Source organism: Xiphias gladius, chromosome 17 (genome assembly GCF_016859285.1).
Source record: "Xiphias gladius isolate SHS-SW01 ecotype Sanya breed wild chromosome 17, ASM1685928v1, whole genome shotgun sequence".
NCBI classification, from domain to species: domain Eukaryota; kingdom Metazoa; phylum Chordata; class Actinopteri; order Istiophoriformes; family Xiphiidae; genus Xiphias; species Xiphias gladius.
Genome location: NC_053416.1, coordinates 4,544,756 through 4,568,002, shown reverse-complemented (window position 1 = coordinate 4,568,002; position 23,247 = coordinate 4,544,756). Strand labels below are relative to the sequence as shown.

Genomic DNA, 23,247 nt, shown 5'->3' with positions numbered 1-23,247 from the left:
ACAAGATGACAGTTTTGTGTTTGGGTAAGAAAAGTTGAATTTTTCATTGGGCACTTGTGTTCATAAAACATGTATGATTATTTGGTGTGTTGTGTAGTTGCTGTCTGCAAGTCCACACTGTAGTTTCAGCACAAAGAGGCCATCAAAAAGAAATAAAAGCTGCTAATACAAAGGCTTGAAAAACAGATCTATGACTCCTTTAGTGTCTATCTTGAAAGATTTGTTTTAAATCTTCGACCATATATCATCACACCCCAGAAAACGTTTAAAGTGTACAATTATCAAGCTAAAAGATTCCCAAAGGCCAGCTTGCCTTCCCCTCAATTTTCTAGACCTTCATTGGCCAGGGCCGAAGACAGGACATGCTTACAAAGGCACACCTTAATCCTCAATAAAACTTTAAACTTCTGTCTTGCCCACTGTGATGAATATTGGTTCTGTTGTCATTGGTTGCAAAACCATGTTCCCTTAGAAAACTGAAGAACCACCTGGATAGATTTATTTAAAAAAAAAAAACACCTGGTAGCTGCAGTCAGCCTGCACAGGCAGTCCCTCTGATGAAAAAAGAAATACATACTGAAATTATGTGAGCTGAGCAGTTGGAGGACACATTGCCGTGGCGAACGCTTGCCAAACGCTCCACCGCAGCTACTGATTACAGAGCATTTCAAGCGGTGAGTAATGTTAGTTTGGATAGAAGGGCCGCTGGCGCAGGACGTTGACCTGGGCAGGAGCTGTCAACATTTGTCCGTAAGGACATCTTGTTTTGAAGCTGCCTCTTTATTCTCATTCCGTTCCTTGTTGGTTTGAGCATCTCCCCAACCACCAAACCAATTTTTGCCCAAAGTGCGACTTCACTGTGTCAATGCTACAGAAAAGACCTAATTGTTTTGTATTGGGGATTCCTTCCACAACATCTATTTTTGGTTCTAAATGTGTAGAAATCATCTTATGATAAAGCCTCTTGCTACAAGCTAGAGGTTGACTTCATGTTGTCGCGTTTATGCTTTATCCAGGATCACCTAAGTCCAAGTAATCGAGTCGCCGAGTCATCCTCAAAGGCTCTCTAAATCCTGTCCGGTGTCTTGCATAAATTGAAAATAGGATACAGTAATAAGATTTTATGATACATGGCACGTACAGTCGTGGCGGCTAGGCTAGCGGAAGGCTAACGCAAATTTGGTCCTCAACTGCAATTCCCTTTGTAGGACAGAAAGTCTGTAGCATCAGGAGCAGCTTAGCCAGCTACACGTAGCAAGTCTGTGTTTATTTTCCCTTCTTTTTTAGTCTTTTTATCAGCTTAGGGTGAAGGCATAGACAGACACTGCAGTGTCTATCTGTCTGTCTATCTGTTAAGAGACAGGGGACAGGAAATTGATTCGTCTACCTCCTCCTGTTATCAGTTAGCTGTTCAACTTATTGTGGAGCCCAAGGCCAGTATCCTCAAAGCTACCAACTGCCGTTTCTCAATTCCATGTGTCATGTTAGCGAGCTAGAGCCGACATGTTAATGTGTGGCGTTTAGTAAAAGCGTTATGGAAATATGATGAAGGGGCACGTGCAGATATACCTCCCCCACTTCTTTATTCCTAGTTGGTTAGTTAGTGCCTTCGGCTAACTGTTGGTGTCACCTTGTCCTCTGTAACTGGAGCCTTAAGTTATTCAGTGCCTCTCTACCATCCTTTTCCTCCCTGAGAAATATTTTGCACTCGTCTGAAAAGCTAAATGTCAGTGTTCTGAAAAGAAAAATGGGAGCTGTATAAGCCAGTTTCCCCCAAGCCTGAGCTAATATGTCAAGTCATTTGACCCTTCACTGGTGACACTACTTTGCCAGAATTACAAAAGAACATATTTTCTCACTTAACTCCCGTGGCATCTGGCTGTGCAAATAGTTTTGGTTTATTTGCTCAAGTTCAGTGATGGCTGGTCCCACCTCGGTATAACACAACCTTTTTTCATAACAGTCATTTTGACATTTCAAAGTTGGAATAGCCCATGTGTGACTAATGACTACCTAATGACATTAATTAATTGTTCACTTATTAACATTTTATTATCGATATTAACTCTATCAATTACACCGGTGCTTTCCTGCTACGGCACTTCAAGATGACTGTTGTGCCCAGATTGTCGATGTCTCTGGGATTTCTGCCCCGCGTGTACGTTGGATGGAATTGTCTTTGTGTTGCTCACAGCACTGAAAAATGACACTTAACAAATACAACAACAACATCACTTTTCGGAAACAATGTCATGGGATCTGGTTAATCCGCGGAACTCACTGTAAGCAGTTGAGAAAAGTAAAAAGTGTTGAAATGTACTTTTTTGGTGCAGCTCTCAACCTGTCTGTCTACCTCTATTTCAGGTAGGGATTTCTTATTTCTTACCTCATCTCTCCAGAGAAGGAGCTTCAATTTACATGGATATATATATATATATATATATATACATATAAAGAGAAATGTGAACAGCACAACCAGAACAAGATTATTACCAGTCATATAAAGAGTTGTAGCCCTTACCTAAAATGCAACGTGTCTTGTCTCAGCATTACATTCTGGTCCATGGAGGCAGCTGTCAGTGTAAAGCTGTTATCTCTGCTTCTCCTATGATGGATTTCTCCCCGTATGATTGCTGAACTCCTGTGAAAATGGTAAGTCTAGAAAGAAGCCTCTCTCTTTGATTCGGAGGGACTGACACTGAAACCTGACATTTACTGTTGATGTTTTATATACTTAGAGATATTTCTGCTGTCAGGCTTCATTGTAGCCGCTCCGGATATATCTTGACATGAGATCACAGCCTCCATGAGTGGCCTGTTATCTACAGGAATAAAATAAAAACATTACAAAATATAACAATGGGACCTGAAATGTAAGCTACATTACCACCAGCTGTGTTGGGTGTTTTTCGCCCTTTAGGTTTCAGCCTTTCACGTATAAAATATATTAAATGTATAGCTGTAATTAAATTTCAGCCCAAGCGCTGAAGTACTGTATCTTTGCACTTTGTCTTGAGACATACAGGTTTTCTCAAGCAGTGGGGCTCCTCCTAAGCGATTTGATGTGAATAATGGTTTGGAGGGGCGCCACTGCAGAAGTGACCTGTTATTACAGATCAGATAGGGGATAAAGGGATGGTAAGCTCACCGAGGGGCCCGCAGATTGATTCACCTGGAGTCACCCCTGCACTCCACATTGAAACAAATTACCACTGAGCTGAGTTTTATTCAACTGCTGAAATGCCACTGGCATGAGGCCTCAGAAAAATAATGTGTTAAACCGGAGAGGTTCTGTTTTTACCCCAGGTGCACTTGTAATGTTTACCTGAGCATCAAATGAGTAATTAAATGGATCAGTAGATTTCCAATAGGGTATAAAATGACAAAATCGCATGAATGCTTGCTGCATGTACTGGGTATTTTTCCATATACAGTGGTGGCATATGCCAAACACAACACAGTCATTACCCTGAAGTGCATGCCTATAAAATCACGGGTCATAATATCAGAAATGAACTTTCCAATGACTTTTTTGAGGACTAGGGAGCTGTATCTGTGCAGGGACCGATGCTATTAATACATGTCTAGTTATGACTCCAAAGATATTTCAGTTATTTCTTAAAACACAAGACTGGTGATATTATATATATTTTTTTACTGTCAATATATCCCATGAGAATTACAAAGCCAACAATGCTTTAGACTGTCTCAATAATTTCTGACTTCACTACCCTATCGGTGGCGCGCAGCCTTAAGCCTTATTGGTTCCCACTAAAGAGGTAAATAATTAAAAACAGGTCATAATTATACAGCTTCATTATTTAAAAAAGGTTAAATAATTTTCCTTAAAAACAGCTGGGAACTGTAGTTGTCAGTAAACGTTAAACAACAGTAAATAATATATTTATTGGGGACTATTTTCAGCTGTGGATTTGCTATTGAGTATTTCCCTAACGCTACGGTTTATGACGGGTCGACTCAAAATTAACTACAGTGCCCATATTCATCATAATAAAGGAACATGTGACATGTTCCTTTACTGAAAGGGTGCGGTGTTTGATCATTTTTGGACCAAAATATAACTATAGGGTGGCGAGAAATAAGACGTATCACTTTTTTTGCTACAGAGGCCATATTTCTTAGTGGGATCAATTCGTTGTCTTTTCGTAAGATTTGTTGACCATGAGAAAAATATAGTATATATATATATATATAATATTTTTTGTTTGCAATAAACTATTAGTTTTTGTTTGCCTTAGTTAAAACAGCTCCTGTATGTTTTGTTGGTTTTGTTTTGTTGGATGCGAAAATGAAATCAAATTCCGTTTGAACCTTCTCGTGCCTTTAAATTGTATCTGTTTGAGTAGCTTTGATTATAGTTGAGGGTTGCATGAATCTTCATGGAGATATGAATCTATAGTGACGCATTGTAGCCTTTACATATTGTGGAGGGTGTGTAAAGATTTGCTATGATCACAGGATACTACTAGTAGGGATACTTGTGCCTATTCTTTTTATATCGTCATATTTAATTTCGATTAGAAAAACAAGAGATGCAGCAAGGGGCAGCAGTTTAATACGGGACTTTACTGCCCGGTACTGTATGGAGGAGGCTTATGGTAGCTGCCCTACAGGAGCTACAGTGGTAAAGCTGCAGCTCACAGAGCACGGACCCCCCCCACCCCTCGGCACTCAAACATGCAAATGGATACAACTTGGCAGCACCTTGCAGGCTGTGCTGTATTTTTGTAAGAGTGTGTTTACTCTTTGTAAGAGGCCTTTTGAATCCGTTATGGTAATGTTGTATTACATTTATAGACCTCAACACGAGTGCCAATGCAAATGAGAGAATGACAAAAAGAAAAATACTTGTCCTGTAATATTTCCTGTATCACTGATATAACAATTAAAGTTTGTCAGATCAGCATCCACTTAGACAGTTTCTTTTAGTAAAACTGAATTTTGCCCAGAGATTAACTGCTCACTTTTGAAGATGCTGAATTTGAGCCCTTATAAAGACCTAACATGTGGACCTAACGTTTTGGTTTGTATGCAATAGTAAGCCAAAAAACACAAGGAATAACTTCTTGTATTCTTCTATCATTTGAATTCCATTCTTTCACATGAATCTCCATATGTCTTTGACATTACCTCCACCGAGTTGGTGAAGACAAATCTCTCTGGTTTTGCGCGGAACTGGCTGAAATCTGGTCAACGAAAGTCTTTGCCATTGGCTATCAGAAGCCAGCATCTGTCCCCTTAGTCCCATGGACCTACTTACTCTCTTCTAACGACCTGTGTGCCTTACCTGAGTTCAAAAGACTTTGATCTCAGCTGCCCGAATGTAGTGAACTAAAAGAGTAAACACTCCAGACTTCAAATAAACAGCCCCAAGTATGCATTTTGTGGACAGGAGCAGCTGGATGAGTAGAAATGCAATACAGCAGGCCTGTATACCCATTGCTCTGCAGGATATTTATGCCACTGCAGGATTTTGCCAGTGAATATGATGGGAGGGCCTTCAGACTCATCACAGCAAGGGGTGAACAGCAGTGATCCATGGACTTCAAACGCTATAGGACTCAAGCCAGGATCTGTATCAACCCTGGCAGGGACACGTGCCCGGGCGAAGGTGTAAGATGTGAGCTACATACTGCAAAGTTAAAATTCAAGGGGAATAAAATACTCTTACGTAATCAACCTCCTCTTTTGTCTTGACATCTTCTTCACTGAATCTGTCAGCAATCCAAATAGTAATATAGGTTTGTTATTTAAATGTCTGTGAACGAGTGGAAGTGTATAAACAGGACGTAAATTGCAGATGTATATAACCATTACATTCATACAGTCTATAAATCAAACATGTTTGAGAGTTTTGTACCAATCCTCTTGTGAGATATTAAGTGCCCAATGAGCCAAACTCCTTCAAGGTCAGAGTGTTCCTTCCTATTTCCTATATGAGGCTACTGAGACTGAATCCCCAGTAAAATCTCCGCTCGCACCTAGTAGACCTCATGCCGAAGCACAAAAAAGGTTTGAAAAATACTTTAAACATTCCCATTCTTATTATGTCTTCAACACTAGTAAATGAAGTTAAAAAAAAGTGACAAATCATTTCTGTATTGCATTTTCTTTAGTACTTTACATATAACGGGAAAATACAAGGGTTTGTTTTCAAGAGATTACAGGAAATTTAACAGTGCTCTGTACATTAACATATTATAGTCAGTGTGGTGGTTACTTGGCACAGCCAACTGAGTCGCACACATCGTGCACAGTTTTCCATGGGGGGGGCAGGAAAATACAAGTCACGATCTTCAATTACATGTTGTAAGAAGACTAAGTTTCTATTAGCAGCTTGAAGAATACACAAAATGACCAATATATCCACCGTTACCAAAGCAGCATTACAAAAAGACAAAATTCACAGAGGAACTGGAAGTAGGATGTAAAAATGATCAAAAAATAAAATGTTTTTGAGATGTATCATGTAATGTGCAACATATTTACATACTGTGTGAGGAAAAGTTGGAAATTGTAACAAAACAGGGTGCGAAGCTGCTATTAGATACTTAATCTGTTATAGTAATGTCACCAGATTTGGTTGACAACATTAACGTAAAACACAAAACAGCCAGCTTTAGTTAGGAATCTTACATTCATCCTGAGACACCATCATTCAAAGTTAAAAGTGAAACGCTTCCAGCTGGCTGCTACTTTTCTCAGTTTCATGGCGGATCATGTTGATGCTGTGGCTGAAGGACGGGCTTGGACTGTCAAAATAAATGTCTCATCTCTTTTTTAGATGTTAACACAGAGTTGATATTATTATACAGTAGTATCAGGGCATTATTCATTTCAACCACATGGAACATAGAGAGGGCATGCAGTAAACCAAATCCTTAAAGTCCCAATCCAGGATTTATCAATATATCAAATGGGATCTATATACATGTAGAATACTGACAGGTATCGTTTACTGATGGAAAATAATCTCATGGCAACTTTTATAGTAGTGAAAAAGTAAAGCCTGTTTTGCTCCAGTATTTACAATGTTGGTGTACGGAAACCACTTCCATCTTCACATCACATTTAACAATTGTGTTTGGCTTTCACATATACTGTAGTCGGTCGATGAATGAGGAGCTCAGGAAACAAATTTTCTAAGTAAATATAAAAACTTAAATTCTGCGTTTTTGTCCCAGTTCAAGCTGGTATTTGTAGAACAGCACTGCCACAGGGAGAGCAATTCTGGATTGGGTCTTTAATAAGGCTGTTGGGGCTGAAATGCAGGTAGGGTGGCAACAAAATGTACATTTTGAGTGAAACGGCTTATGCTCATTATCACCACAGAGGGAGCAAGTAAGTAGTAATCAATTTTCTAATAGGATCACCAAAATCAGTCAGTCAGTTAGCATTAAATAAAAATCCAAGCCCTTAGATGCAGTAGAGAATTAAAGGAAAGTTACACGGAAACTGATTTTATCTCATCGTTGCTTCATTAGTCCTGAAAACAACTTGTTTTATGTGAGATCAGAGCGGGAATAACATCAGCCTCCAATAGTCATCTCCAGTCATCCACTCTAGTACTAAAAAAGCATACTCTACGCTAACAGGGCAACTGCAATTAAAAATACTATTAACTCTGCTTTCATCATGCTCTCAGTTACTATGAGTCTGGCTGCCTCGCAATGTTTTGGTTGAAATCTCACATGAGATATTTTATGCTCTTTCTAAACCTGCCAGATCTTTCCTTTTTTCTGTTTTTTTTTTTAGTGTAGAGTCGTCAATAAACCTTAAAAGCTCAACACAGCAATGAACACTTCCGCACAAAAAAACCTGCACATCCACTGGCTGTGCTGTTTTCAATTACGCTGAATTGCCGATGAAGCCAATCAGCATCCTCAGATACTTCAACTTGTTCTTTCAACCACACCCATGGCAACTACACAGCTCATGTGCCTCTAGCAGCACCACAAGTTTTCTTTACTAGAACGAGCTATTTGTCTCTGGCCCTGTCCATATAGTTCAGACAAAGCAAATCTGCGACCCCCGGGGTGAGGGTTCACTAGAATAGATTAAAACAAAATAGGGACTACATACACAACACAGTGTCTTTGAAAAACAGCATGACAACATGGGATGACCATGATTTAAATGATGAGGCAAAATCAATCATTTATTCAGTAATCTTCTTTACGGGTAGATGACATTTCCTGCAGAGTTTAGAGGATCTTGCCTTCAGTGATAATGTTTCCATCTAGTACATGATACATTTTTTATTTTCCCAAAGGCTGGAGGCCAGTTGGAGCTCGAGTAAGGGAAATAAATCATCAAAAGATTCGATCTGTTACAATTCCGATGCATAGCAGATCCCCATGTTCAACAATCGAATGTGATACCAGTTTGTTAAAAACCTACAGCTCTGTCAAGACATTAGTGACGGGAACCTTCTACTCACCACAAGACTATAAAATTTTCAAGACGTCAACCGGCTTCCCACTCCCTAGCTCGGAGTAAGTAACATGTTGAACGTACGTGCCGGAGGTGGCTCTGGCTCGATACGATATATACATATACTGGAGAGGAATGTCTGCATGTAGGCCTGACATGGCATGCGTGTAATGCATGATAACATACTTACTGTAATGTGCATGAATGATTATATAATTACAATACAAACATTTACAAATTTGGAAAATGTTGCTGATTGTGCCCCAAGATCCCCTTCCATGCAAACACTGTTAGAGATTCTCACAATACACAAGCTCTTTTCTATTTATACCGTATGCTCAAGATCAGTCGTAGTATTTTACATAGTTGCGCATACTACACTGCCTCTAGCCATAGTGAGAAAACAATGTGTATGTTGACTGATTTAAGAAGTGAACTGTGACCATTTTGATAAGGCATTAGATTTTTTCAGGACCAGGAGGGCTAGGAGTAGGGCACTGCTTTTGACTACCTATGAAATGTAGAAAAATGTAAGGAATGAACATGAGTACAAATCGTGAGTGTGCTGCACCAAGAACAACAATGAAACACGTTTTGCCATTAAAAAGAACGCTTTTTCTACTTTGGCAAAAACAAAATGATTTTTTTGATACAACTTTCATGAGAGTCTTTGACAGTTTTTTGTTCATCAAAGGCCTCTTTAGTTTGGAGTAGGTACAGTACTGCAGAGTCCCACTGAGCCAGAAAACACAGCCAAAATCATACCTCCTCTACAATCCCGTCCATATCAGGCTTTCTCTAGAATCAGATCCTGAAATTAAGAGGGCTGGAGCAGCTCTCACATCTGGCCATGGCTCAGCTTCCCAGTGAAACATATTTCCCGAAGCCACAATTTACAGATTTCTCTTGTGATTGAGATCCTCTGGTCAAGTCTTTGGCTTCCTGGCATTCTCTTCTGTGTGAACGTGTATGAGATTACAGCACTGTGCAAACTAAATGGAACAAACCCTAACCAAAACAACAGCTGGCCTTTAGTCCGTGAAAAATTATCTTTCACTTAGGTGAAAAAGAGAAAAATAGAAAGGAAAGTTTCTTTAGAAAGCTGAGGGCAGTGCTTGACACTGCACCTCTTATCTCAGGCTATTTCTTTTATTCTGCGCATGTAATCATGCAGTTCCTCTGGGTCTTGAAAGCCCATATCCTGGCAAACCCACTGAATGTCCTCTTCATCTGCAATGGGGATGGAGTTGTAGGGCAGCTCCTCTGTGGGAAGGGTGGTAAAGGTGGTAAACTTGACTCTCTTGCGCTTGGAGGTGGGTGAACTGGCCTCCTCGCCGTTCTCCTTTGTAGAGCCGCCGGAGCTGCCGTCACCCCGCCCATGTACCTGGCTTTGAACGCTAGTCTGGGAACTGCCACTGCTGTGGTGGTCCCCATGACAGCAAGTCTGTACGCCCTCCAAAGGGTTACTGGGACTTTCTACCTGCTGTGGTGACAGATCACACTGGGCCCTAAGTGGCTGGCCATTTCCCAGGAACACCCAGTGATGGGAATGGTCCATGTTGGCCTGACCCTCAGGTGGGATCCGCTTATGGCGGTATTTAAGCACAAAGACTATGCAGTTGATGAGAAAGACTAAGATGGCCAGGCAGAAGACTCCCAGTAAAGCATACATGCCTATCTCAAGGTCGGTCATGTTGCGAGGCGAATGCACAAATTCGTCGTCTTCCTCCTCTTCATCACTCTCAGTTGGTTGCTCGTGGTTGCTAATAGTAGGGAAATTAGTGTAATCAATGGGAACACTAGCTGGCTGCTCATTAGATGTCTCATAAATTCTTCCATTGATGTTCGGATCAATGATTGGACGTCTGGTGACAGGTGCCAGCTCAATTTCGCCCTCTGTGGTTGCCTCTTCCTCAGAGTCTTCCTCTGGGCCAAAGCGGACCTTGACATAAACCCCAGCAGATGCAATGACGCTTTTGCGTTTGGTCTTCTGGCAGGCCTCACAGATAGTCATTTCTAAACGTACCATCTCGCCAGATCCCTCCCCTTCTGCCACCACCACGGGCCAGCGTTGCTGAGGCTCCTGGGATACTGACACAACTTTGTCATCCAGTGTGGAAGCATTAAGGTTGTAGTCCTTGGGATCAAAGTAAGTCAGAGTGGCAGCTGTGTTGTCACTGAAAAGCATCCAGACAGACAAACTGGCCTCCTGTCAGACAAAAGAGAGAAATAAAGTTTAGATGGCTTTAGCACTAGAGAATAACTTTTGTTTTCATCAAAACCAAAATAAAAATGCATTGTGACAAAAAATGCATTAACTTCCCTGATCTCACTGTAAATCCTCGCAGATGTTTGCATGGTTGTTAGTAGGGCTGACCCGAAAGCCTCAAAGCTTTGCAGCTTTTATAAAAGTTCTTTTTATAGTAATTATTAATTCAATAAAAAGTAGTAATCAAACATTATTCATTATGCGTTACCCCCGAAAAGTTGAGTGCCAGATATGCCACAAAAAAAAAAACTGGCATATCACGAATCTACAGCGGGTTTGGCAGATCACCTGAAAACTGTATGTTACAGCTTAGACATCTTGCAAATATTAGAAATGTCTTTCTTTCTATTAAGGTCAATGTTAGTGGGACCTGCATGCTCACAAATAATAACGCTAAATTCCTCGTCTCCCTCGCCTCAGAAATCGTATTCGGTACTGGTATTAATGGAATTAATATCACAACAGAAACTCAAGCGGGTGTCTGTCCACAGCCAATTATTAACATCTATAAACAAGGGAAGGTCCAACAGCAGAATAATAATAAGTAGCACTGTTTGTGTTTGGGTCAAGATGGACGACGTCTAGCGATGCACCTAATTACAGAAAAGAAATCCCCAATTTGTGTGTCCAAAAAAGTAATGGAGAACATTATGCGTCCTTATGACAAACAGGTTCTTATGTCTTCGAACGTACTGTAGGTATACCAGTAGTGCTGCAGCAAAGACATACCCTTGGATTTTAAGCACTTATAATAGTGTCAAACCTATCAAGATGAGAGACAACTGCTTGGTTTGAAGCTGATCCATGAGGGGAATAAAGGTGGGGAAGGTGAAATCAATACAGTTCTTTCTCCAAGTTATATATACTGTAGTAGCTTTAAAACTTTTGAACATTTATGTTCCATAATTTCTGCAAGTAAACAAGTTCCATTAATATCAAAGTATAAAAAAAAAACAAAAAAAACAAAAAAACAGTCTAAAAGCTTTGGCTCTGCCGTGTGTTTATATCTCTCCAAAGAATATTTCAATGGTTCAGATCCCTTTCTTTCATGGCATTGACCGTGAATATCTGTTCCCAACTGAGCCTTTGAAGTTCTGGACTTGCGCCAATCCCTAAATCTCCAGAGCGTTTGTGAACATCCGCAGTACCCCGCGCTCAGTGCAAGCCTTGATACGCACACAGACGGCCTGCCTCTGATGTGCACACCAGCAAACCACTTTCAGGGAACCGAGGAGGAAGGGGTGGCAGGAATGACTGCGTTGTCCTGAAGGCTACAACACAGCTCCGCTCTGCAGCACACACCGATAAGGCTCGTCACGCAGTAGCGTGTGCTTCGAATGATGAGCTCTAGTCTGTCTCTTCTTGTTTGCGGTGTGTGATCTTCTCATTTTGTATTTTCTATCACTTTTCAGTGTTTATACTCTCCTGTAGTGAAACCGGATAAAATGCCTCAATTCCTGCATGGTGGTTATCTGACAACATTCATCTGCCACAGCGTAAACTGCAACACTGGTGTCCATGTAATCAAGGTAGCATTTGACAGTCCCCTTTATTCACAGCTTGCTTGAACGTCAGCAACCAACCATTAGCAGAGCTGACAAAAAGGGAAAATTTTCTTTCTAAAAAAGAGTCCGACAGGTTTTGGCTTTCTTTTTTTTTTTCTTCCGCAAGGAGCAGTTGCACGCCCAGTTATTTCAGGGCAAAAATCCCTTTGGTCCAGTTCGGGAGAAGACTACTTTGTTGCAATGGTATTCCACCAGGAGCCAAACCCCTATCATCTTAGCTTGACAGAATGAAGGCAGCCTTTGATGCGGATCATTTGAATAATACATTGGATGTGGCATATCTGTTTTTATGGGCCGACTCTGCTACGAAAAGGCTGATAACGTGTGGGTGTTTTGACACCGACAAAACAATTGCACCAGCTTTTCTATGCTGATCCAACGCAGGAAAGCTATGGATGTAGAGGATGTGATTTTTGTTTAGTCTTGGTTAAGCATTGTTAAAAAGAGCTGCTTTTTAGTTGAAAAAGGCGACAGTGGCATCAAAGACCGGATGAGACCCAGAGAGATTTCCGCAATAAGTCAATATTAAATTATGCATGTAACCTCCTATACCTTTGGCAGACAATTTCTACAATTAATGTAATCTGTGTATTTCCATAAACTAATGTGCATTTGGATGATATTTCCTATCCTTGATTTCCTCACTTTCTCTGATTTGTGCTTTATGGCAACAGGGAATATACCCTATGTGAATGTAAATTGAACATAAACAGCTTGGACTATAAAATATGCATATGCAGGAAAACAATCCCTTGGAAATATTGTACTGGGACATCTGTATCAACTTGAAAAGTAATAATACTATTCAGTTTCAGAAACACCTGACTAAATTGCTCATTTAAGCGATAACAGTGAATTAAGTCATGGCAACAGAAAGGGTTTATGATGAACCCTCAGATAGTGAAGCTCTTAGTTCTGCTTGAACTTTGTCAAGGGGAAAAAGAGAATAATGCAAAGAGACCTTGATTTTTCTAACTCTACCTATCCAGAGTTTATGTGTTTGATTCATTTCTAGAGTAATAGAGGACATTTAGAAAGTTTTCCAGTGAAACAGAATCAAATGGCTTGAAATAGCTCCAGTACTCCTCTGAGAGCTTTGCCGGCAGAGGAATTGACTGCCTTTTATGGCCCGGCCTTGGAGAGCACTTAGGACAATACATTACAATAATTAAATTTCAAGGTGGCCAAGAAGCGGAAAGCAAGAAAAATTGGAATTTAATGCTCGCTTCTCTCTCACTGATGCCTGATGTGGTTGTCGTTGCATTTTTAGCAACGTGCAGGCCAATGAAAGGGCAAAGCAGGAGAAGAACTCAGGCACACATATACACACACTTCTCCTTAGGTTAAGCAGGGCTCCCAATTAATTCTTTGCTGAGAACCGCACAGATCCTTACTGCTGTATGAAGATTTTCAGATTTTTTTTTCCCCCAGCCAGCCGTGTTCTCGCTTCTCATTTGAGCAATAAAATCCATTTTGGGAAATGTATTTCGATGCATTAGAAGTGTTTTGCCAGGCTTAGCTAATATGGTGGTTGTAATAAAACAGCACCAATGATACTTATTAGTTCACGGCAGCTGCCTTTATCTCGCGTCCTTGCTAACAAAACTGGCCGGAGCTTCAAAGAATTTAGCTCAAAAATAATTTTATTACTGAGAAACGCAAATACTGCCGACTTGTTGACAGAGCCACTGAAGGGGATTTGCAAATAAACTTAGTTTTACCACTCTGGAGAAAGAAATAAGGAAACACAGTATTAAGTGTTAGTAAGGAATAAGGGCTTTCTTAGCCGTGATGCTACAGCACGGCGGCACTTGCTGTAGTATTGGACTGACCGTTCCGCTGCCACATTTAAATGCACGTAGAGGTTAGTAGCGTCACGTTTAGGTGTCTATCCATCCCTCTCAGATGATTCAAGGCATATCTAAATACTTAGTCGGTGATCTGATATAAAAACGATACAGATGGATTTGTAGCGATATGATACACTACAGTTCAACGCAGATTTGATTCAGTTGCAATTGAATATTGATCCAGCAAAGATTCAAAAAAAAATCTGCTATGTGTGTTGTTTTGGACTAACTAATTAGAAAAGGGACATTTATATTTACATTTATATTTACTCAGGTAGAACCCACAATAGTAAACATAAGCCGGGTAACTTTCAGCTAGTCCTCAAAGAGGTGGAACCTTCTAGTGTAATGGAGCAGCCTGGATGTTTTTACTTAGGTTTCCACCTCCGCATTTAGATATTTTCAACAATATGTTAACATGGAAGAAGCGCGAATGCTTGTTATTTACCTCTTTATTTGCTCTACTGTAAGTGCACACACACGGCCTTCATAAATATGTAGCCACCACATATGTAGTATGTGGTGCCACCTGCATATTTCATTTATATGATTTTATTATTATTATACTGTAGTCCGTTTTGCAGACTAAAAAGCACTGTAATATATGTCAGGCAGCTTTGGATAGGTAGAGTCTGACTGTTTTTGTTCTTTTTTAGTGTGGGAATTTTTTCAGGGAACAAATGCCTCGGCATGTAATTGGGGAACAAATCCAGCTAGTTCACAGACTATAAATTTGTTTTCCACCAAAATACCTGATCTTGCAGTAGATTATCCACTTGGAGTGACTACAGCATATTTACACTTTTTATGGTTATGTTTAGACTCTCACACTTGGTTCGCAGTCAGGGAATGATCATGGTCTGGTTTAATACAGAAAAGGTTCGCAGTCGCTTCAGACACAACATGTTTGTTGACATTTAACCAAAACCACCAGCTTTCCCTAACCTTGACCAAAGTGCTTTCGTTGCCCAAACCTAACCACAGACAAGACTGTGGATGCGAACCCCTCGGTCTCTGGTGTGACACTTGTGCACTCTGTACACCTGCCATCCACCCCAACCGCCCCCTGGCAACTCTGCAGCTGTTAATAAATGTAGGGTTGTGTGTTGACAAGCTTTTCGGAGGTGAGTACCCATAATGTGACTGTGACAACATATTTTAGTCCACACAACATGACTGAGCACATATATTATAATATAACAATATAATACCACATAATATAACAATATAATATAATATAACAATATAATATAATATAATATAATATAATATAATATAATATAATATAATATAATATAATATAATATAATATAATATAATATAATATAATATAATATAATATAATATAATATAATATAATATATACAATACAATATAATATAATGGTAATTTCTTTTCTCTGCACTGTGTGATAAATCATGCTGTACCTGTTTGGGAGCCGTGAGCGTCTGGAGGCCGGTTGCCTTGGCTACCATGGTGTGGCTGTTGCCGGGGCTGGGCTGCAGTGACAGGGTCAGGCCTGAAATGGCGTGAACCCGCAGCTCTGTGATTGAAACCTTGTCGTCTGTGACTGAGAATTCAGACTCCCCCAGCACCGCATCCACCGCCAGCGGAGACTCCACCTGCAGAGAAGAAGATGCTCTCTTATTGGCTCTTTACCTGACAGAGGGACTCCGTTTAAGAACAGAAATGACAAAAGTTTTGTTGTCTTCCTGAAGCTCATAAACCCATGACAAGCCAATTTTGCATTAAAGTGCTTCGTACACTTGTTTGTTCCGGTGCGCCTTGAATCCACATGTCAATGCCTCTCTGTCTATCATAGTAAAAAACAAACGAGGCAAAAAAATATAAAAAAAAAAAAAAGCCCCACTCCAGACGGAACCCTTCAGCAACCAGACAACAAGGCAGAATCCGAAACAGTCACGGCATGGTTTCAAAGCTTGTGCCCGTCTAAGTGTCACCACGTGGCACAGCGAAACCATTTAAAGCTGGTCTCACCTCTTCAAGTAATCCCAGGCTTTTTTGGCAGGCCTCTGCACCCTTTGAGCACTTTTAAAATATCCTTCTTTCGTTTTGCAATTGCAACCAGAGGTCACGAGGGACTCCAACAAACCAAAGAGCCGTTCAGCCAAGCAGCGGCCTTGTCCTTAGCGCCAAATGGGGGAAATCTTTTCCACCCTCGTATCGAGCATTTAATAAGCTGTCGTCAAAAACTGTGTAATGCTAGAGCAGCGAAGGGTTGGCTGTTCTGACAAGCTTCTCCAATCATCACAGGAAACCTTGAAACAGCGAGCCAACCGCATCCTTCATCCTCAAGTCCCGCTTCCAGACAGACATTACCCAGAAGCCTTAAATTTGCCTGATTTGTAATTTGACGTGACCTGCTGTTCTTGTTTTGAAGATCTCTATTCAAACAGGCAGCATGCTAACACTTCAAAGGGGAATTGTGATTAAAATGGCATTGCTCTTCACCAGAGGGATGCGAGGGGAAGGAGCTGACCGCTTCTCGCATGCTGTCCGTGTTTTGATCAGTTTTCTTTTTTTTTTTTTTTTTTTTTTTGCGCTGCCTTTGGCTCGGAACTATGTGTCACTTAATTTTGGTGCAGTGCAATTTGTCATGGAAAGGCTTAAACCAAATCATGCGCGGAAACAGATGCATCCGCAGGTGTCTGGTTTTACTAATTTGGTCTCAATACAATATGATTTCTGTTGTGCTACAAATCATAAACCTTCCCTCATAAACACACACACACACACACACACACGCACATTCCCAACCTACACACGCACACACAGCGTGTGGAGATCTCTTTTTCTTACAGCGCCTGTAGCTTGTACTCTCTTTAGTAAGGGAAGTCTCCATGACAGACTACATTTTTTCTATTATTTCCTTTATGTAATAATCTGCGTGGAGGGCTGGGGTTGTACATAAAGTATCAGACGATGGCATAGATATGTTAACAGAAGAAGCTGAATACAACTGGCCTGCATTGCACCCTGACTTTGCGTAGAATGTTCATTCATTTTCTGCCAGATATTTTTAAGCAACGGTGGTATTTTTCAAGGCTCCAGTTGCTGTTAAGCAAATATTTCGCTAAATTTGACAGAATAATCTTAACTCAAGGTTCACTAAAAAGCTTTTTTTTTTTTTTGGGACCTTTCAACAGCCCCACACGGTCCTTATCGGTGATATAGTTTGCTCGGTTAAGATTTTGTCAGACTACTAGTTCAAGAACTTTCACAGTCACCACACCTATTCTATACGTGCCCGCTCTTCTTCTCTGCCTGTGCACCCTTGCCGTGTTGAAAAAATGTTTTCCCTGATGCATTATTTCGTCAGTGTGCACAACTCTGCGGCCTCTTTGTTGCCTCGATTTAGAATTTCAGGGAAAACTCCATTAAGTAATCGATCGATCAAATTCTCACAATGTCTCCGCTCTTATGACGACACAAGCCGTTCACAGGAAAAACCAAACACATAAAATCTTAACCAACAGAGGAAGCGTGTTCTGTGAGGCATTTAAGCTTCTTTCCGAAGGGCTCTTAAGCCCTGATCGTTTCATGTTTATTTATTTTCAACAGTGCGGCGGTTGCCGGAGAGGGGCTCCTCCAAATTAGGTACCTGGAATTCTTGAATTGTGCCTGAGATGAAACATTCTTAACTCAAGTTTGTCTTTTTTAGTTTTTTCCAGAGCTCCTGACCGAATCTCACCGTGTTCGTTCGTGATACGGAACTTGCGTAGGTTGTTCTCATTGTGTTTTGGGCCCTGTCCTGGGAACTCCATTTAAAACATTTAAAACATTTAAAACGCCAGCATGTCATGGAGGCACATACCCACAGAAATAGCTTCTTCCTGGTGGGGTTCTTGGACCTGATAATAAAACTCATATCTCTATTCTCCACTTCAGAATTAGATCCTCACCTTCATCTATACCTTCATTCCTTATTTTCAGTGGCATTTGCGTACCTGTGCGAAAGCCTTTCAGTGGCACTGTGTCGATGTGTCTCTCCTGCAGCACCTCGTCTCCTCTGCCCTTGATATTTTGCTTTATACTTTATATCCCCGCTCACTACACCGTGTGTACTGTACGGCTGTCCGGTTATAATATATTCATCAAAGTGAAATGATCTAAAGTTATAAAACTACTGTTGAAAATTTTATAAAGAAATATAAGGAAATCCTCCATGCTGGTAAACCCACAGCGGCTAAAAAGAAACACAACAACATTCTGCAATCAGGTTCCACTTCAGTACGCACTTTGTTTGGATTTGATGAATTAATATACCAGAAAGGAGAGTTATGGTTCATTGGGCATCACACAGACATGTACGCATGCAAGCACACACAAACCCGCACGCTGACCTTGATCACTTTTGGGGACATTACACAGACTTGCCTTCAATTCCTGGAGACTTACCCTAACCCCAACCACAACCACAACCACAGACCCAAAAACCACCTTTTTCCCAATTGGGGACACGGCTTTTGACCCCGGCTGGACAAGTTGTCCCCAATTAACTGGTCTTTAGTCTGAAATTGACAAACAAGGGCGCGCGCACACACACACACACACACACACACACAAGTTGTCCTCCTTTCAGAAGGACAACTTGCAGTTGCATGACGAAGCTCTCGCGCTACAGGAGCTTTTTCTACTGCTACAACTCAAATTTTTACATTAGCCTTGATTGTAGAAGCTTTTATTTCAAGACTAGTTTAACAGGGGAATTAATATAAGGTGAAAAGCACAAGTCTTTTTATGGATAGTGACGGGAAAAGAATGTGTCCTGATCAAAGTTTCTGTGTAAAAACGTGTCCACACATAAATCCTGTTGAGGTCAGACGGCGTACACCTCCGCCAGTGAAAACTAGTTGCTTGCAATTGATTTTTTGCTATTTCACGTTGCATTAAACTGCGGCTGATATTTTCGCAGGCCAATTAAAGTGACTAAAAAGAAAATCCAACACAATTAAAATCAATATTGGCGACTATGTACAAATGTCAAAACACGATTCACCACATTGTACATTGATTGTATAAACTAAAAAATGTAATCACAGAAACTAATCTTGTTCGGGGTTATGATCCATGCTGGAGACACATCATATTGTGTAGAAACGTATTCCCGAGCTGTCATGTGTCCTATTTCAAAGATATCTATAAAAATCCCTTTGTCATTACAAATCAGGTGCTGCAGTACAAGTATGATATCGATGCTTGAACCTTCCCCAGTTTCTGCTATTTTTGTTGCTTGAGTTGGCACACGTAGTCCCCCCCCCCAAAAAAATCACATGAACCCGTTTTATGTATGTTATACTTGTCTATACATTCTTTTCTTCAAATCTACCTGAACACAACCTTTTTAATTTCTGAGATAAAACAGACACAATTATAGAAGCATAATAGAAGCATGAAATAACAGAAAGAACATATTTTAAATCGATAAAAAGCCAAGCGCACATTTTGGGACGAGAGTGGTAGCCAGTGATATTCATACCATGTCCGCTGGTTGAGGTTCCCAGCGTACCGCAGTGATACAGATTTGCCCCCAGGGTGTGGTCACCCAGCAGTTATGTTGGGTGTGGTCAGAGTTGAAACATTAACCTTAAGGTTAAGGTTGTGGAACGGTCACACCAAAATTTACGTCTGTGAAGATCGTCAGTCATCCAGACCCAAACGGCTTCTTCAGATAAGTTTATGGTTCAATTCTTCAGAACTGACAAGAGGCCTTTTGGATGAGACGCAAAACTTCTTCCAGAATCTCAAGCAAGCCCAGTTGCCCTTGACTTAGCACTTCCAGACATTCCCCATTTAAGCAATTTTACAATGCACTGCAGGTGTAACCGAGCCGCACTACTACCTGTGATTACAAAGTTATCTTCATGGTCAGACCATGTCTTGTAGGACCTAGTGTCTCTTTATGCACAAAAAGTGAATGTCTTTCGGGTATTGACCTTGTATTTAAGCTCTAAGTTCAGTCATCACCTACAGAGGATGGTTTCACTTGAACAACTCTGCTCTTACTTTTCTTATGTGCAGATGAAATAAACTTAACACTTTTACTGAAGGTGAGTTTAGTCAACATGATGTAAGAGTTTGTATTTAGTTACAAATCAATTTTTATTGTTTGAGGCTGAAAATAGTTTGGGTAGCTGATGTGACTGATGATAGTTTTGCCATTTAAGTAAGTTGAAGCTGTCAGCTTTAAAGTTATTATTAATTGGCACAAATATGAGTTGTAGATGCTTCAGTCAAGATCACAAACTGATTAGTCTGTCTATAAAACTTTGGACGAGCCGAACACAAACAGAGACAAACAATGTCAAAGTTTATTATTTATTTTATTGGCACTGATGCATTCTTCTGTTTTTAGAATGATATTAGGGGTAGAGCACTGCCGGCACTTGCAGAAGGAAATTAAGCTTCAAACAAGCTTTTGTCAGATTAAAAATGAAAACCCAGGAGAAAGATTTTCTCCCCGACTGCAATCAATTTATGATGTTTGTGATGTATTCCAGGGTGTATTTGCTGTTGAAGTGCAGCAATTTGGTTTTTAGTTTTCCTCAGATTGCCTCATTTACTATAACCACAGTCACTGATTTCCTAATTTTACCGCAATGTCTGTGGAAAATCCCCACAGAACCCTCTGGGACGTGTTGAAGCCAATGTATGGGTGCTTTAATGACTGATAACATCACCGTAGTAACTACATAAAAAAGCAAGAGATATGGACTCCATATTGAGCATACAGGATATTGTGGTTGCACTGTATTCCTGGTCTACTGGTGTAGAAAATGTGATTGTTAAACATCTGTGCACCGTGGTATCTTTAGAAGAAGGATCTAGCCATTTGATTTTTTAGGGGTTGACACCATATGTACTGAACACAAAGCACAGTAGACTGATCGGGATGTCATTAGTTTTGGAAGTATTGGTCGTAAACCAAAGTGGCGCACACACATAACATTTACCTAATGGTGGTGCTAGATGAAAACAATGAAGGATCAACAACTCATCCTGAGGAAAATGTTAATGTCGTTAAAGTAGTTAGGCTTCATCCTCTTGGGACCATGAACGTCTGTACAAAATGTCATGGCAATCCATCCGGCGGCTGTCGAGATGTTTCAGTCCAACAAATACCAAAGTATTGCAGCAAGAGACCGGCATTGCCACCCCTTAGACTCTAATGGAGTTGGCAATGCCGCTAGCATTGCTGAAAATATGTCCAATCGTACAGTGATTTGTCAGGACAAATATGGCTGGACATGAGCAGGATTACCATGGCAACATCCTGACATGGATGTTATATTTTGTCAGCTTCACGCAATTTGTTTTGGGCATTTAAGTGATTGGCAAAACTTGATTTTAATTGAAATTTCAGGATGTACTTCTCAATTTATTTAAACTGTATTATTATATTTCATTTCGTTTACGGTGTTTATTATTGACTTTAGTTGGTTATTTCTCCGCACGCTACAGTTCTCGTCACTCCTATCTCTGTTGTCAGCCAGGCGAGGGTGAGGGGAGCCATGCCGGTTCTTTTAAACCGGCCAGCGGTCGGCTTTACTGGGAGGGCGTAACATGCAGGAGGTTAACATCATCATCCTCTGAAATGACTACCCACCCCCCCACCATGCAGACACTATGACCAAACATAAACCCTCACTGGCTTCCCACCTGCAAACCCTGCTAATTGTGCCCTGCAGCCCTTCTTAATTTCTTAAACACTCACCAGGGCCTTATTTATATTTAAAATATATCCCTGTAAATGGGACCAGCGCTTTACTTTGCTTTTAGGAAAAAAGCTGTTTCGTGTTACCTTCAGCACGCAGGCCAGTTTCATTAACTATTCGAATCTTGCGGTAGGCTGGATTTAAAGTTCTAATGGGGCAGGGTCAAAGCTGGTGAAAGAAACAACCTAATCTTCAACTGAGTTACTCTTGATTTCTCTACTCCCGATGGGGTGTGAAAATTAATATATGAAAAGTCAACACCCCTTGCCCGAGAGTAAACAGAGCTATTTTGAGGAAATTTAACAGTCTGGGATGAATATTGATTCGTAGCTGTTCCAAATAATGAATGATGAATGTGTTCCGTGTCCGTCATCTGCATTTCTCCCTGCCAGCGCGGAGAGGTCAGCTGTGGTCGTGTAGCCCCCTTCGAGCCCAGCCGCCAGTTGAATTTGTCAGCGGTGCCGCAGGCAGGGGGGAAAGGGAAGTGAAGCACGAAAGTAGTTACACTTTACACGTTCTTCAGCTGGGAAGCTCCTCTGTCCGTCGCCGCTGAGCGTACGGCTGTGTGTGGCTGAGCGTGCACGTCGTGTTGGTGGCCTTCACGGGAAGCCGAGGCACCATTGCTCTGATGTTTAGAGCAAACAGAGGATTCGGTGATGAATGCAAGCAGCGGACTGACACCGCCCAGCAGAGTTTCTTCTTTAAACACGGGTGAGTGCTCACTAATGCTTGTGCATAATACTTTCCTCCCACTACATTATCTTCTCCCCCTACTACACCCTGTGCTTCTCTTCTCAAACCTTGCATTCAGTAAATCACACTTTTGCACCGTGCAACAGAAGATCAGCAGAAGATTCATGCATGCGAGCTATAGATTTCATGGGCACCTTATACAGTCTGCTGTAGCAGAAACATCCCCGAGGAAAACAAGTCGCCTTTCAGGCAACACATCTCCAGGAAAGTACACATATCAGTTCGAGTGAGCTCCACTCTAAAGAGACCTGAAGAAGGGACCATTAATACCTTTTCTTTTATACTTAACAGTCTTTGCGTTGAAAGCTACGTGCTATTTGACTAAAGGTGATAATGCAGGGATCTGCAGAGGGGAAATCGAAAAACCTTCAGCTAGACTTTCATTATGCTTGATTACACTAAAAGAGGCTCTTGCTGGTTAAAAGTTAATGTTGCACTCTGCGAGATTTTATGTAAAAGCAAATGTAAATCACAAAGTCGAGCAGCAGTGAGAGCACGTCGTTTCCTCTAATTGAGACACTAGATTCACTCTGTATGCCCAAAAAATAATGTCTGTGTCTGATTAGGAGACTGGTGGGAAATCTTGCCAAACAGAATTTGACATTATATGGACCCGGCAC

The 23,247-nt window shown here is 40.9% G+C and overlaps 1 protein-coding gene across 3 annotated transcripts in view; it reads right to left on the bottom strand.

The window, feature by feature from the left end:
• Positions 1 to 6,155: 6,155 nt before the first annotated feature.
• Positions 6,156 to 23,247, bottom strand: part of tmem132e (transmembrane protein 132E) — a 352,924-nt gene continuing 335,832 nt past the window's right edge. For all 3 annotated transcript variants that reach the window (XM_040151520.1, XM_040151519.1, XM_040151518.1), the window contains 2 exons: positions 15,566 to 15,760; positions 6,156 to 10,663 (listed from right to left, as the gene is read on the bottom strand). In XM_040151520.1, the coding sequence (XP_040007454.1) occupies positions 9,590 to 10,663; positions 15,566 to 15,760 (1,269 nt within the window). In that variant the 3' untranslated portion in view covers positions 6,156 to 9,589. The remainder of the gene's footprint in view (positions 10,664 to 15,565; positions 15,761 to 23,247) is intronic.